The 16,272-nt window shown below is 35.9% G+C and overlaps 2 protein-coding genes across 4 annotated transcripts; one reads left to right on the forward strand and one right to left on the reverse strand.

Moving 5' to 3' along the window:
* Positions 1-1,423: 1,423 nt before the first annotated feature.
* LOC120083122 (P-loop containing nucleoside triphosphate hydrolases superfamily protein) lies at positions 1,424-10,600 on the forward strand. Of its 2 annotated transcripts, XR_005483372.2 has the most exons (14): positions 1,437-2,921; positions 3,042-3,216; positions 3,557-3,669; positions 3,809-3,907; positions 4,374-4,443; positions 4,935-4,990; positions 6,247-6,297; positions 7,164-7,268; positions 7,478-7,522; positions 7,632-7,737; positions 7,982-8,178; positions 8,378-8,464; positions 8,648-8,894; positions 10,195-10,600. XR_005483372.2 is itself a non-coding variant. In XM_039038679.2 (13 exons), exons 1-13 carry the CDS (start codon positions 1,581-1,583, stop codon positions 8,816-8,818), a joined length of 2,616 nt encoding a protein of 871 aa, XP_038894607.1. In that variant the 5' UTR covers positions 1,424-1,580; the 3' UTR covers positions 8,819-9,043. The 2 variants fall into 2 exon arrangements, 1 of the variants encoding a protein (XP_038894607.1); XM_039038679.2 differs by lacking the exon at positions 10,195-10,600 and having other exon boundaries at positions 1,424-2,921; positions 8,648-9,043.
* On the reverse strand, positions 9,944-15,026 carry LOC120083123 (pectate lyase-like). 2 transcript variants are annotated; one of them, XM_039038681.2, is made up of 4 exons: positions 14,601-15,026; positions 11,062-11,713; positions 10,594-10,836; positions 9,944-10,383 (listed from the first exon to the last, which is right to left on the reverse strand). In XM_039038681.2, exons 1-4 carry the CDS (start codon positions 15,020-15,022, stop codon positions 10,165-10,167), a joined length of 1,536 nt encoding a protein of 511 aa, XP_038894609.2. In that variant the 5' UTR covers positions 15,023-15,026; the 3' UTR covers positions 9,944-10,164. The 2 variants fall into 2 exon arrangements, with proteins under 2 accessions (XP_038894609.2, XP_038894610.1); XM_039038682.2 differs by lacking the exon at positions 14,601-15,026 and adding an exon at positions 11,870-12,222.
* Between the last annotated feature and the right edge of the window lie 1,246 nt (positions 15,027-16,272).

The following is a 16,272-nucleotide window of genomic DNA, read 5'->3' on the forward strand; positions in this document are numbered from 1 at the left end:
TGCCCCCGCCTGCAACCTGCTTGCTCAACAGTTGCAGCTGCCTATTTGTTCGACCAAAATCCAGTTTCAATTTTGAACTCGAATAACTTATTTTCCAGACTATATCTTAGAAAATTTCCTTCTACAAACTTGTTTAAACACCTCTTAAAAAATTTAAGGTCTTAATTCTTCTTGGTTTGGCTGGAAATCTTCAAACTTCACTAATGGCCTAGGTTCACCTGAAAGCCTGGCCTTCTTGAAGTTTTCTTCAGATTCCACCTCAAATTCATAAAAGATTTCTTCCAGTAGCCCTTTTGCTTCAACTACACTCAATACTCAAATAAATGGCTCTGAAATCACCTCAGTGGCACGAATAAACAACTCAAACCGAGCTCTTCAATTGAGGCTTCCCCCTTTTGATACTAGGCACAACATGCCTTCAAACATCTTTAGGCTGCCAAATCACCCGCTAAGTGGGATTAATTCATTAAATTCCAACAGTAGGTCCAATATAACTGGTGACTGAGCTGCTAACCATCGTTTAATCAACGCACAGCCTCACCTTTGCTTTGGCACAATCAACGCATAACCTTTGGCTTACGCATGGCATCAACGCATCTATCCCAACGCTTGGTCTAGTGCCAACGCCTGCTCCCCTTTGATGTAGCCTTTACTTAAATCAACGCATGGCTCAAACTTCATCGCATAGCTTCCTTGCCAACGCCATTGCATAGCCATCAACCATCGCCTTGCCTAAAGGCCATCACATAGGCTCACCTACCCACGCCGGGCATCAGGCCAACGCACGCACGCCCATCCTCGACACAATCTCAGCTGGGCAGCGCTCTACGTGGCGCATCCTACACCCTCGGCCATTAACCCACACGTGCAACCCCCAACGCCTTAGGCCTTCAAGCTTTAGCGAGTGCATTCTTGCGCATTTAACCTTTCATGGTTTTTGATTAACGCATGGCTTCAAGGCACCTCATGTGCCCTACACTTAGCCATTTTCTTCCGTGCAACATTTCCATCAAGCGCTCAACTAACCTCTTAGGAGTATGGTTGCTGCATACTTCAACCACGTATGGCTATTTTGGACTTCCACACTTAGTTAAAAATTTTCTTCTTTTCTTCTTCAAGCTTTTCCCTACAAAGATATTAATAACTTATTCTTAATCTTGATTGACATGTTAATTAACTTACCTAAGTAGGAAAAATAGGGTTCAAGGTTTACACTACATTATTTTTAAAAACTATGACGAATAATATTATTCGAACCTAAATTTTGGATCGAAAAATTAAATTTCATGACGTAATTGTACGCATTTTGAAATTAGATGAAATTGAGTGATTAACCAAGAAGGACCAAAAATTATCTTTAAAAAAATTAAAACCGATTTAATTTTTCATCCATTGAGGGGTTTGTGATGATTATTATATATATAATCTCCCTTTTATTTTCCTAAAATTTTCTCGTCTGGTCTCAGCCTTCTTCATCCTCTTCACTGAGTCAGAACCAAAGAACAATGAGATTGTAAAACCCTAATTCTTCACTGAGGTCATCTCGTTTTGGTTTCTTCTTTTCAAAATTGAGTTTGAGAATGGATCAACATCTTCATCATCCGCAACAATGGCATCCCAGGCCAATTCAACCCACTGTCTGTCCAATTTGCGCAATGTCTCACTTCCCCTTTTGCCCTCCCCATCCATCCTTCAACCAAAACCCTAGATATTCCTTTGGACCCGATCCTTCTTTTCAAACCCCCGGTTTCGACTCTCATCGTTCATCCATGGGGATGCCGCCTCCGTATATGGGGAATCCTGACGATGGTTTCGCAGATCAGAGGCCGTGGATGAGAAATTCTGCCAATTCATACGGGCATGTCCCGTTCCACTCTCACAGAGAAGGGGTTTTCCCGCCTCCATATGATTATGGCGGGAATGAGTTTGTAATCGACGCTGAAAGAAGCTACAAGAGGCCGAGGGTTGATGATGTAGGTTCGGATGGTGTTGTTCATGAGCTTAATCATAATCAGAAGAGCGGCAGGAGTTCATTTGAGGATGAACGAAGGTTGAAGTTGATTCGGGATCATGGAGTTGTATCGAGTGGATCGCCTGGAGGTGGTTCTAATTCCTTGCCGAGAATGAATTTGGGTTCTAATACCGAAGCTAACAGACGAACTCCTGAAAATTCAGTGGGATCTGGGGACTCAGAAGATGTCAGGAGCACGAGAATCTTGGAAAGTAGTCACTTCCAAGATCCGGGTAATGCCATTAATGATGGAAGGACTCGACACTTTCACGAGAATGGTAGAATTGACGCGCGGCGGCCTTCCCAAAATGAAGAATTTTCACATGCTCGATATGATCAGGTTGGAGGCCATTGGCATATGCCGCACTCTGTTCCTCCTGAAGCCACCGAAGACAACTATCTTACTCATAGAAACGAATGGCATTATTCTGATGACCGGCAAGCATTTTCCTGGATGGATGATAGAAATAACAGCAAAATGAACATTCTTGATCGTGATTATCAGCCACCCCCTCGCTCTGAGATGAATTCCATCCATATGAGACCATTTTCATCGCATGGAAATGCTCATCACGGTACTAGAAATATGAATTTTGGTGCTGGATACGCTCCACGGCTTTCTGGCGGTGGCAGGTTCTTGGAAAATGGAAGCTCAACTGAAGATTCTCGCTTCTTTGGTGAGCAACCCCCACTTCCTGCTTCTCCACCACCGCCTATGCCTTGGGAAGCACACTTGCACGCTTCTGCAGAGTCTATGGCTTATTCTTCTCAAGCAAAACCTTCATCCCTGTTTCCTGTTCCAGTTAATACCTCAACTATAACGTCATCAGCATATTCTTCAGCTCCTGAACACCGTTCCTTTCACCACCATAAACCAATGTCTCATGTTTCTTCTAGCCCTATGATGGAGGTTCGAAGAAATTGATATGTATTTTTATCCTGGGTTGCCTTTTTTTTTTTTTTTTTGGTGCATTTGTAATTTTTATGGGGATAGTGTATGAAACTCTTGTTTCGGTTTATTTATTTGTAGGATTCTCTGGCATTGCACCCATATTCTAAGAAGTTTGCTGCAGACGGCAAACCTTTTGGATTGAATCAAGTGCCTCCGCAAAAACCCACAGTTATTGATGCTTCACATTTATTCAAGCTACCTCATCGGTCTATTCGTCCAGATCATATCGTGGTTATCCTTCGAGGGCTTCCAGGTATCATTTTGTTGTTTGCACCTGACTACTTAGAATTGAACAGAAAGCCAGGCATCTTACTGAAGTTGTGAAGAATAGAAAAATGGTCGTTGTATTTCTCTTCATGCTCCACATCCTACTCTCATTGCTTCAAATTATTATTGGCTTCTGTTGTTTTATGAATACTCAAATAGTTCGTTAAAAATATTTTCGTTGGAAGAACTTGATTGTGACAAGATGACTTGTCTAAATTGAATTGCGCATTTCATGGGTCATCTTATCTTTTGCTGATAATAATAAGAAAATGTCTCTTTGAACGTGGGAATAAAAAATGGACCCTAAGAATTACTGTTCTTTTCAGGTAGTGGAAAAAGCTATTTGGCAAAGATGTTGCGTGATGTTGAAGTTGAAAATGGTGGTGATGCTCCTCGTATACATTCTATGGACGATTACTTCATGACAGAAGTGGAAAAGGTACGCTTGATTTATATCCTCTTTTACTTTGTTTACAATGGTTATTATAATGTTTGGTTTTAGACTTTTAGTTCTTTTAATTGATAATTGATTTAGGTTATTATTTAACTTTATATGCAACACCTTCTTTTTCTGACAGGTCGAGGAAGGTGACGCCAAATCATCAAATTCAATTAAAGGCAAGAAGCCAATCATGAAGAAGGTCATGGAATATTGTTACGAACCTGAAATGGAGGAGGTATTTGTAACAGATGATATAAGGAGTGCCATTTTATACATATGCTCCTGCATGTTTTATACCAACACACACACATAATTAATTTTGCTAGCCAATTATCTGTTGTATTTTGCTGAAGACCGAATATTCCTTGTATTTCGTGGATCCTAATCAGCATAGTGTTTTGGGTGGCTTGGTAGTTCCATTGGATTGCGGTCGCTTTGAAGATTAGGAGCAAATATAATTTCATTATCCATTTTGGCGTGGCATGTTAGCTAACAGCACCAATGTCAATGGTTAATGCAGTAATGAATTTAACCTTCGACATTGGTATATAAAGCTTTATTATACCTGTGTCCCATAAGATATTAAATGTATTATCTGTTGTATTCACTTGGTATAGAATGGATTCTAAGAGCTGCCGGAGCATTTTAGTTTTCCAAACATCTTTCTGAGACATTATCTGATGGTGTTATATTTTTGTTAGGCTTATCGGTCAAGCATGTTGAAAGCATTCAGGAAGACCCTTGAGGAGGGGATATTCACCTTTGTAATTGGTATGAACTCTGCTCCTACAAGAATATCAGAATGATTGTATGAGGTCCTACATTTTCCCTATCATTCTAATTATTTGAACTATTTTTAATCACATTTCCAATGTTGAGGTCTTTCAAAGTGAAGCCAGTGGCCCCTATATTGTGAACTTTGTACTTAATGTGGTGACTTGACCTTCCTTTTTTGTGAATTTTTGTTTCAAAATTGTTGGTCCATAGTTTAGCATTCAGCTTATCATTCCCCATGCCAATGGTAGCATAAAAAGAGGTGGCATGGTTGGTGATAGTAGTCTATACCTTAGGTATAAAAAGGTTAAAAAACGTTAACAATTCTCATAGTCTTGGTTTAGACATGCATTAGTTAAGTGATCTAAGTTTGATTTTAGATTAAGTGGTGATGCAGTGCCAATGCCACTGCATTTCTTTGCACTAACTACAATGCAGTTTGTTCGGCAATTGATCCTTTTGTTGGTGGTATGTGTGCCTCGTCTTAGTGGATGACCGCAATCTGCGGGTAGCTGATTTTGCTCAGTTTTGGGCAATTGCAAAGGTATATTCTCAATTCTCTCTTTCTTACAACCCTAGCCGTCGTGTACTGAAGTGGCGACTTAAATGTGGGTGGCAACATCATGTATTTAAGTTTTGAGTTATCCAATGGGATTGTGCATAGTGACGTTAGTAAGTAGTTTGGAATAGGTAGAGAATGGGTTGACAACATAAAAAAAAAGACTCAGATTTCTTCAGAACCGATGTTGGTATAGGCTATGCTTTATTTCATCTACATTTGAGTATTGGTCACAATATTTTTCATGCTTTGGAGGCTGCCTTAAAGGTGCAGGGTGTTTTCCCCGCCCCGCCCCCCCTCTTTCCTTCCTTTTCTCTGTCTTTCTTTCCTCCTTTTCTTTCTTTCTTTCTTTCTTTTTTTTTTTTTTTTTTTTTTTTTTTTTTTTTTTTGGCATAGGATTCATGCACCAACCAATTCTTATGTGGCTTTTGCTTTGGACCCAACCCAAGGGCTTATGGCCTGGAAACATTCATTTTGAATTTTAAATGGCCATATGGTTTACATTTTATGTGCTGTTGGCGAATATCAGTGTTATTTTGGATGCCCGCATTTGATTTCACGCATCTTGTTGGTGTACTTTTATTGTTCCTTTTGCGATAAGATTGTGATTTAGTATTTTATTTTACTGTGTTTTACACGCGCACACACACACGCACACACATTTCTTTTTCTACAAGTTCTCTTACATAACTTTTTTCAATACTTGGGATGCTTGTGGTTCTTGGTCTGCAGTATTAATAGTACTTTCACTGCTTCCTGTTAAACATAAATCTTGTCAATTGTGTAATACTCAAATGCTAGAGCGCTACCTTTTATTTTTCTAGCAAGTCTTTGCTTTTGGAAATTGTTTTGGTAGTTTCCAAATAGTGTCATGTTAGTCTGCTTAAAAAGGTCACAGGAGACTGAAGGAAGTTCATAATAACCTCTCTACGTGACTTTGCTGCTTCCTACAAGGAGATTTGGCTATTTTCTGATAATAATACTGAATTATGTTTATTTTTATTTACACTAAGGAAAACTGACCAGCTTAATTATGATGATCGGCAATAATTAACATGGCCTAACATGTGCAATGTCTGACGTTCAATGAACATAGTTTTTATAGAACGGATGTTTTAGTTATTACATAACCTGTCATGGAACTTGAAAGTTTAGTTATAGTAAATGGCCGAGAGTGGTAATGTAAGGTTTTGCTGTCTGCTTTTTGTTTTCTTATTTTTTCTTTATTTATCTCTTGCTAGAGTTCGGGCTATGAAGTTTACATTTTGGAAGCTACGTATAAGGACCCTACAGTAAGTCTTTTTCTTCTCCTATCTGTTGTTATTCACTAGTGTTTGTCATTGACTTAAAGAAAGTAAAAGCATTAGACCACGGTCTGACAGAAATGTGATGATCTACCGAAACCAAATACCCTTTCGTTGGCTACAATGAATTTTCCATAATTGTATATCCTTTCCAGTTTCTGTCTGCATTACGTGCAGTTATGCTCCAACTGGTGCCTTTGTTTAATAATTGACAAGGAAGATCAAGTCCTCGATAACATTTTCATTTCTTGTTTTTTTTATCCTCTTTTTTAAATGAAGACAGAACTGTCTCTGGTTAACTGTTTCATTGTTTCTTCTTTCTTTCTAATTGGGAAAAAGCAAAACAGAAACTTGTTTCGTAACATTTTTTTCTTCTCTGAAATTTTAAATGAAAAGGCTTTACATAAAAATAAGTTTTTGAAATTAAACATCGAAAAATTTAATGTGAGATTTATTTTTAGTCATTTATTATGCAATTTAGAAGTAACAGAAAATGATAAAATAATACTTTTATTTATGTTTTAGAAAAATCTAGAAACACAAATAAGAAACTTGATTTTGTTGTTTCAAGAACTTTTACGTAATTTTGAGAACTTTTCTGAAAAATGAGAAACATTAAACAGGAATAGAGGAATTGTTACCAAACATGTTTTTGAGAAACTGGAAATAGGAAACCAGAATTTTATGAAATGGGCCCTCAATGTCCAATTTATTTAATTGCTAGTTCCAAGCCTGGTAAAAAATTAAAATTATTTTTGATGACTCTATGTGTTCTGTCTACTAGAATTGAGGCCTTATCAATTGAAAACCCGGGAAAAGCTTCCTTAAGATGTTTTCTTTTATGGGGCATTTAGGGCTGCGCAGCAAGGAATGTGCATGGATTTAACCTCGATGATATACAAAAGATGGCTAGACAATGGGAAGAAGCTCCGCCTTTGTACTTACAATTGGACATCAAGGTTTGTTAAAATGCCTGAGGTTGATCTGTTTTGAACTTACTTTGTTTTTTAGTTGGCATGAATAAGAAAACGTAAAAAATCGCTCAAATTTCTTTCTGATGAGAACCTAAACTTTTAGGAAGGAATGAAAATTACCAGTTTATAGAGGTGGTAAAAGGAGACTTTTTACCTGCAATTCAAGTTTTTCTTTTTGTTGTAATCACTTGCAGTCCTTATGTCATGGAGATGACCTTAAAGAAAGTGGAATTCAGGAGGTAATATCTTTTTTTTTTTTCCTTTTTTTTTCCTTTTTCTGGTAGTGAAGTTTTGAAATAATCTTATATATGTTTAGTGTGATTTGTGTATGTCATGTCTGTCTGCCAGGTTGACATGGATATGGAAGACGAAGACGATGATAGTTTGCCTAGTTTTCAAGAAACGAAGTCTGAGAAGACAGTGTTACCTCCTATAAGAGATGATGCTTCTGAAGGTATAGTAAAATGAATGAGAAACATCATAATATATGCATTTTTCAGGAGTTCATTTAGTATGTTAAAAAGTTTTTTCAGTTAGTGGTAAGCTAACAACACATCATTACAAGTTTGACTCACAAGTAGCGTCTTCTGACTCTTATAAAAATAAAAAGAAAAAGTAGTATCTTCTGTCATCTCATTTAGTTTTCATCGGCTCTTCACTATTCAGATTTTGGTTTCTCACATCTTATTGTTCTGCAGATGATGAGAAGAGATGGGATGCAGAACCGGACCATCTGAGAGAGGAAGTAAAAGAGTTAGGTAGGAGTAAATGGTCAAATGATTTAGATGATGATGATACAGAAAGAATTGATGGCCGGAATGGTCATGCAAATGCTCTTTCTGGTCTGATTCAAGCATACGCCAAAGAAGGAAAGTCAGTGCGCTGGATGGACCAGGTTTGCATTGAGTTTATTTTCTCCTTACTATTGAGTATCTGGAATTTTCTTTAATGCAAAGCGTGCTGAATGTGTGAAGTCCGTGTCATAATTGCTCTAGTCACCACAATGTTCAATGTCTTTCTGTTTGTATCTTAATGTCTTCATGTACACAAGTTCTTGGTTTTTTCCTTTAGAGTTACGCTCTCCTTTTTTCCAGGTTGGTAATACTGGATTCTCAATCGGTGCCACAAAAAAGGCAAACAGATTATCTCTAGTAATTGGTCCTGGTGCTGGATATAACCTGGTTAGTCATCGATTGCATTTCGATGAAAACATTTGTGAAACTAAAATCTTGTGTAGTGGAATGGAACTCTGTAAGATAACTTAGATGGATTGATTGCCTATCGCAACTTTACCATAAAGCAAGTAGTTTCAAGTATCAGCTATCTTGTGAAGGTGTTCATTCTCGTTTGGTATAAATTTGCAGGAATCCAACCCATTAGCAGAAGAAGAATACCGTGGCTCAACCCAAAACAGCAACGAGACAAAGAAACACAGCAGATTTGAGGAGCGATTGCGCGCAGAAAGCTTATCATTCAAAGTTGTTTTCGATAAAAGGCGACAAAGGATAGGAGGACTTGATTGGGAAGAGGACTAGGGATTGGTCAACATTTGCATAAGGCATACATTTTTTTGACATTTTTCTGAGGGGGGGATGTTTTCTATTCAGAAAGGTAACTTTTTTCTGCTCCCATTCTATCATTCGTTGGTGACCATTTTACTGGTCTCTGAGTTGTACAACGAATAATAATATGCATTTTTGTAAGGAAGTTCTTGATTGTAAATTGAATTCGCCAAATGAATTTTAGTTGGTTTGTTTGAATTTTGTTCTGATTGATAAAATTTGATATTCAGAAAAGACTGTCCGAGTCAAACTGATTCAAGCTAAAATGAAACCAAACTTTAATGGTATTTTTCCAGTTTCAAATCATAGAGTAATCAAATGGTTCAATTTGCACCATCGCTACTATATTTTCATGATCTCATCTTATGAGCCTTTTGTAGATTTTTAAGATGAGAGGTAAATATATTATTTCAGTCCTCAACATCAAGAAATCATTAGATTACTTTGTGTAACAAGTGGGCAAAGTATCATCTCTATGACAATCTTTGTTATTATTATTTTGATTGACTACCAATTAAAAGCTTTGAGAACTAGGTTGTTTTGATCGGTTTCAAAATTGCGCGATCTTACCCACGATTTGGTTCATAAGAGTTTGTTATATAATGGAGATGTTGATGTGATAATTTTTAAATAAGAATAATGAAGGTTAAAAAAAAATTGTATGTCCCTCTCTCTCTAACCTTCCTGTCCTCCTCCCTCCTTCAACCCCTCCGGTGAAACTTACTGTCAGCACTCATTTCCCGACATCGAAAAATCTATTATTTACTAAATCCTAACATGAGCACATTCCAACTAGCATGTAAATAATCTATTATTTACTAAATCCTAACATGAGCACATTCCAACTAGCATGAATTTACATGAGCACATTCCAACTAGCATGAATTTATATGATTAATCTTGAGGTAAAAAATTAAGACTTAATTCAGTTATCAAATTGAGTGATTTCTGAAACTTATATGTAATTGATGTAGTCCCATATTTGATCGTGACATCTTTGACCATCTATTTCATTTACCATTGGTTCCATATATATACATAATATTTCAATTGCATGTTGCTGAATTAACTTCACCAAAATAATGGAAGGAAAATAGATAAGGAAAAGAGACAACTTTCAAAAGATGGATAACCAATATTATTTCAATACATTATATCACACAAGTGATTCACAAAACTTCATAACGGCAAAAGCTGTCATAGTTCTGTAGATCTTCTATCTAAATCTTTACTACTATAAACCTCTGGTGCTTACAGGGTTCGGTTGAACTTTGAGTAGTTTATAGACATACCATGACATGGCCAAGTAAACAATTTCACTAACAGGGCTGGTTTTTTATGCATTTCAGAGGGCCAGCGAATCGTGTTAGCCTGGTGACAAAGGTCCCGGGTTTTGAATGGATAACATCTTTCTTGGAGTATCTTCTGATGGGGTTACCAGATTGGATGAAAAAAGCTCCATTCAACATCAGATCTCCCTCTGACCTCCAGTTCCAAGATCTCCATTCACTTTCCGATGCATACGCCCTTTTCGTCACCTAGATCAACCAACAATAACAATTGCTCAATACATTGCTAATCATTTGGACATATGTAAATAGGGAGATATTGTTTCTTTGTGTTTTGTAAATGATCCTGAGGTTGGTTTCATTGGTTAAGACTCAGGAAGCACAATAAAGAGCAAGCTCTTTAGGAATGGATCTAGCTTGTGATTATAAGTGATATTTGTCTAATCGTCTTCTTCATACCTCTTTGGAATTTGGGTTTGGTGGGGCAATGAATCGGTTTCCCTGGCTGATAATGGTGGGGTTGTGGCTGCCGCCGATGGCATACATAAGCCAGTGAGTGTAGTCATTATTGACTACATGGATGAACCCCCATCGGCATCTCGGCATCCTTTGCACCAACCCTTTACCAAAGTGATTAAATGCAAGAGTTACCTGCATTATCTGATCATTTGAGTAGCTATCACTCGCACCCAATAAAATCACCTTCATCCACAAAAGAAATTTAATGGTGATTTATTAGTTATCACCATTGATATAGAAGAAATTCAATATGTTGTCAACCTGAACATAACTCAATTGGTTAAAACATACGTCATCGACCAAGAAGTTAGATGTTCAAATCTCTTGAACTTCACTCGTTAAATTTTAACTAAAAATGAAATAAATCGATGGCTATGTTATCTTTCTTTTATGGTTTGAGGAGCTTACATCATTATGGCGGGTGAAGTGACAGTTGGAAATGGTAATGCCAGTAGATGCCATGACTGCATCTATTAGTCCATCTTGACAATTAGACATTGAAACATGGTCTATCCAAACCTTTGAGGCTCCGAACATCGAGATTCCGTCGCCATCGCTCGGTGTTCGGAATCCATAGTGGTTCACCGAGTCTCTTATAATGCCTCCATTGCCAGCCTTGATATCATGAATGTGAAGATTATGGATGATTATATTCTTCACAAATTGTAGAGTAAGTTGACCACCATTAGCGATGTGCACATTGGCACCGCGACCGTCTAATGTCTTGTTATCAGTCATTATAAGCTCCTCACTTAGCCTAATCACCATGTCATGTGCAAATATAATCCAAAGTGGTCTATCCTGTATCACGCCATAGCGTAGGGTTCCTGGTTTAGGATTCAGCAAGTCGTTATCACTTGAATCTCGAACCACGTAAATCCTTCCATTTTTGCCTCCAGTTGTTCCACGACCAAAGCCAAGTGCACAATCAGCTAGCTTCTTGCGGTTTTTAGCCCAGTGTTTATCGCATCTCCAGCAACGGTCAATCGGATTCGTCGCTAAACATGGACCATTGTACTTCCTCAAATGTCTCCTTGTGTTATTTGCACCATCTAAGGATCTGTCCCACAATAAAAAAAACCACAATTATATATATACAACATAGTCATATTGTCTTCTTTAATTAACTACATGAAGTTTTATGCTTATTAATATTCAACTCAACTCAACAGAAAATTAATTTCTTGATTTGCTAATGAGGAATGGGGTCAATTACTTATGAACTTGCTTGTTGAAATTACTAGTGACTTCTTCTGGATGGGGTTGGTAGGCCTCAAAGGAAGCCTTCTTGGCTTCTTCAGCTCTTTTCTGCCATACCTCATCAAAATCTGCAATATTAGCCTTCAGGGTTGGAAATATCATCACAAAACCAAATATCATTAGCAGTTTAATCCCAACAATGGTGGTTTCTGTTTCTCTCATCTTCTATTTCTGCTGTTTTTAATCTTTTTGAGGTACTTTTCTTTGTAAACTTGTGTTAATTCTCAACAATCCATTTGAATTTGGAATGGTTATCTAACAATGATAAATTCAGAGCTTCATTAAATAAGTAAATGAGAAATGGAGAGGAATTAAAGGGGAACCATCCCCTTCAACGGTCAACTTCTTATTTGCTTTCTTTATCCACTTTCAAGGAATTGTGGTCTTGGGACTTTCCATTTACTTGCCAAATATGTGAATTGTAAGATCTTGGGTTCTTTGAAATTACAATTAAATTAAGAAATAACTACTTTTTCATAAGAAACCGAAAAAGAATTTACAGGAATTAAAAAAGAAACAGCATGTTCAACCCCTCGAAAAATTCTATGATTCCTTTCAAACTAAATCTATATAACAACCAAAAGATAAACCTACTAAAGGATTTTCACCTTCCCCCCAAAGGGAAAGTTCTCAACAAAATTTCCTCAATCATAGCCAGCAATTCTACTCCACGCGAAAGAGAGTTCGAAAACATCCAAGAATCTCGACCAAATCGAATAAGCTAAGTGACAGCTCCACAAAAAGAAATGAATTTTATTTCCCAAAACTAAGGAATTGGATGCATAATGGCATACCATATCTTCTTTCCATTTTTTCCCTTCATTTTCTCCTAAATTTTGGATCTTCTAGCTCCAAAAGCAATTAAGGGTCAGTATTTCTAACAAGAATATTGAAAACTATATTAAGTAAACAATGTTTCCAAGATAATAAAATCAAATTTAAGTATTTACAAGTATATCCTTCATTCTAAACAAGATTAACAGAGATTTCAATTCAGAGAAGACTACTTATGGTCCAACAGTAGCCTAGACTTCCAAATTCCATATTTTGAAGATATCACCGGAAAATTAATTGTCCCCTACATTATTCTTTCTGGAGCCAAGAAAGAGCATAGTTTTTCTGTTGGACAGAATTTTGTTTAAAGGCTATTAAACAGCAATTGGATACAAGTAAAAAAGCAAAGGAATAAAATAAAGCAGAGATAGCCTTCTCAGCTTGTCTCAAACACTGGAAATAAAATCAATATGAATTTGCAGGGTTATTTTTCAGATAATGGCATAAATCTACCTTTTTCCTTCAAAAGGGGGAATTTTTTTTTATTCTAAAAAGAAAATTTAGAATGAATTATGATAAAAGGTACTAAAGTATAAACCAAACCAGAATATGAGAACGTCATACAAGTAAAATGTGATCACAAATGAAAATTTCTTGATGGGGTTTCTATTTAGGATTAAGGGAAAATGAATGGGTTTACTTTTCATAATCTAATAAAAAAGAATCTTAATTAATTTAATAAAGAAAGACAAAAATTCTTTGCGTGAAACAAGTGAAAATCTTATTCAAATAAGTCTATCTGTCCAATGAAAGCAGTCTCAAAATGATGGGTGAATTAACCTTATCTTCTTGAAGAACATAACATAAAACATAGTCAAAACAAACATCACCAGAAATTTCTCCTCAGGGTGATGCAGAACAAGAGAAAGAAATGGATCATATTATTGAAGACAAATACATATTTATGTTAAATCACTTTATCAACTCTAAACTTATTATATCAACCTTTCAACTCTCTTCCTCATTTATGGACTTGAAAATTTATAGAAAGCCCAACAAGTGAAAAATCAATACTAATTCGGACGATAAATGACATTACGGGAATTCATAATTTGAACCCAAAACTTCCCTCTCTAATAAACAATCAAAACTAAAACAGGGTAACGGTAATTTACGAGATTTTTGTACGGATGACCCGATCCCAACGGCATTCATGCGGAATGATCCAATCCTCAAAAACTAATGAAAACTAACCTTCTACGTACATCACTCCACCGCTTGGAATGCAATATCGTATAAGGGACGTCTTATCCATTGTGAAATGGTCGGAGCTCTCATGCTCTTTTCATTTTTAATCATCCGTTGGTCAACTGTTGAATATATATATATAGCCATTGACTTAAAAAAATCTTGATTGAAATGAATTTTGTGTTACGGCTTCGATTATTTTGCAATGGGAGAGATGTCCCTCTAACGCGATAGTGCTCTGTAATGTCAACCGAAGGTTAGCTTTCATTCGTTTTTTAGGATTTGGATTATTCTACAATAATGCCTCTAGAAATGGATCATCCATACAAAAACCTCATTTCATTATATCAACACTTTAACCACACGGTTTGATGTACTTGATCACAACCCATTTTAGAGTTTGTCCAAACTATATGGAATCCAAGTTTCTTTTTCAGTGGGATAGACATAAACACTATAGATATGGATTAGAGCCCCAAAGGTAAGCAACTGTCTGGAGGGGTGATATTAGTCAGAGAATGGAGAAAGTTGAAGAGAAACACATCCTTTTTCACACCCATTATCATATATTTAAGCATTGAAAATTTGAAATGATGTCACGGAGAGGGAAAAAAAAAATATGCCAAAGGACAGAAGAAGAAGCATCGGTGAGAAAAGAAAATTACTTTTTATGAGATGAGGGGATCAGATTCTCTAGCAACAAAGTCCACCCATTCAGAAAGTGCAGAATAAGACATTGGGATTGAGAAGCTTCTTCCACAAGGGCAAAAACAGGCCCTTGGCCATAGTTCACAGTAACTAAGCGATTGCAGCGAGAAATTGGTACCGTGAAGACCCTCTTTTTCATCCATTGTAAAGCTCCTGCTGAATATTGGGATCTCCATTGAAGATCTGTGAAGAAGTAGGTAGAGGAGGAGAAAGAAAGAAATGATGAGTCAGTGATGAGTAGAGTAATGGAAGTGATTTTGGGGGAAAGGGGAGAGCTTGTTGTTTTCGTTTGGAATGAACTTTTGTGGGTTGCTTTTTTTGGGGAAAGGGGGAGGGGGAATCTCACGTGCCATCGTGAAGGAGCATCTAGTAGGTGCATTACAAGCATAAATTGTTCGAAATTGTGTTGTGCTATGATATATTGATATGTAGTTTTAAACAGTTGAATGTATGAGAGCAAAAAAACTAAATGGTTTTACTCAAAAGATCATTTAAATGAGAGTTAGGCAGAAACTGATGATAGTTTTAGAATGAATCTAAGAGATCGTTTGGAATATAAAATCGGTGAGATAGGATAATGAGTCTCCAAAAATTGAGATGATATACGATATGGGGATATATCATCTCATGCTGGCCTCAAGAGGAGACAAGTCACAATGTGGGTAGTATATTTGAATCATCTTTTGTAAACTCCATCCTTTGCAAATTTAACAATTTAGTTTCTAAACTTCAATATTCAACAATTTAAGTTATGTTTGATAATCACTTATTTCTAATTTTTATTTTTAAATATTAATTTTTTTTTTTCAATTTCTTACGATAATTTTTATCTTTTCTTAGGTAAAATAATATAATTGATTTCTTAGCTAAAATTTCTTTAAAAAAACAAAATATTAAAAGGGTTGTCTTCAAATATAGCAAGATGAGTCAACTTATTTAATAGATGTGGTAGATGATAGTAGTATATCACTATCTATTATTATCTATCGACATTTTGCTAGATTTGAAAATATTTCTACAAGTTTGTCATTTAAAACAATTACACATTTTAAAAACTATTTTTCTTTTAATTTTCAAATTTTAACTTAGTTTTTTAAAATATTGATAGAAAGTAGGTAATAAGATAAGAAATTTAAAGGTAAAATGGCAATTATAAGCTTAATTGGAACTAAAAATCAAGTGATTACCAAAATGAGCCTTAATTTTGTTTTTTAAAATGAAAAGTTTCATCAAAATTAAGTGTCACTTTGCAATATAATTCATTTACCTTCTACATATTAAAAATATAATTAGATTTTAAAAATAATTCTCCCAATAGAAACTAAATTATTACAAATAATTGATAAGTAACTTAAAAATAAAATTTTGAAAATAGTGGATTTAACAAAAATAGGTTCCAATTTGTGTCTGGTAGTCGTCTAGAAATTTGATCTCAATTTAAATAATTTTCCAAAATATTAAGTTCTATTTACAAAATTAGTTGTAAATATCTACTAAATATTAAGTATAAGAGTTTTTGTATGGATGACTCATACACAGCTTTTATGATTGATGACCTACTCTCACAAATATAGAAATTCTAACCTTTTATTTACCTCATAGAGCATTATTGCATTTTATAACGTATTG

Source organism: Benincasa hispida, chromosome 8, assembly GCF_027475165.1.
Source record: "Benincasa hispida cultivar pf3 chromosome 8, pf3_genome.v1.1, whole genome shotgun sequence".
In the NCBI taxonomy this organism is placed as follows: domain Eukaryota; kingdom Viridiplantae; phylum Streptophyta; class Magnoliopsida; order Cucurbitales; family Cucurbitaceae; genus Benincasa; species Benincasa hispida.

What these genes read in the sequence shown, in the direction of transcription:
- LOC120083122 (XM_039038679.2), top strand. Translation starts at nt 1,581, where the DNA reads ATGGATCAACATCTTCATCATCCGCAACAATGGCATCCCAGGCCAATT. An exon ending in CTTCTAGCCCTATGATGGAG is followed by an intron (nt 2,922 to 3,041) that starts GTTCGAAGAAAT and finishes ATTTATTTGTAG; the next exon opens with GATTCTCTGGCATTGCACCC. An exon ending in CTGGTGCTGGATATAACCTG is followed by an intron (nt 8,465 to 8,647) that starts GTTAGTCATCGA and finishes ATAAATTTGCAG; the next exon opens with GAATCCAACCCATTAGCAGA.
- LOC120083123 (XM_039038681.2), bottom strand. Translation starts at nt 15,022, where the DNA reads ATGCACCTACTAGATGCTCCTTCACGATGGCACGTGAGATTCCCCCTC. An exon ending in ATCCCCTCATCTCATAAAAA is followed by an intron (nt 11,714 to 14,600) that starts GTAATTTTCTTT and finishes ATTGTGGGACAG; the next exon opens with ATCCTTAGATGGTGCAAATA. An exon ending in CAAACCCAAATTCCAAAGAG is followed by an intron (nt 10,384 to 10,593) that starts GTATGAAGAAGA and finishes TGGTTGATCTAG; the next exon opens with GTGACGAAAAGGGCGTATGC.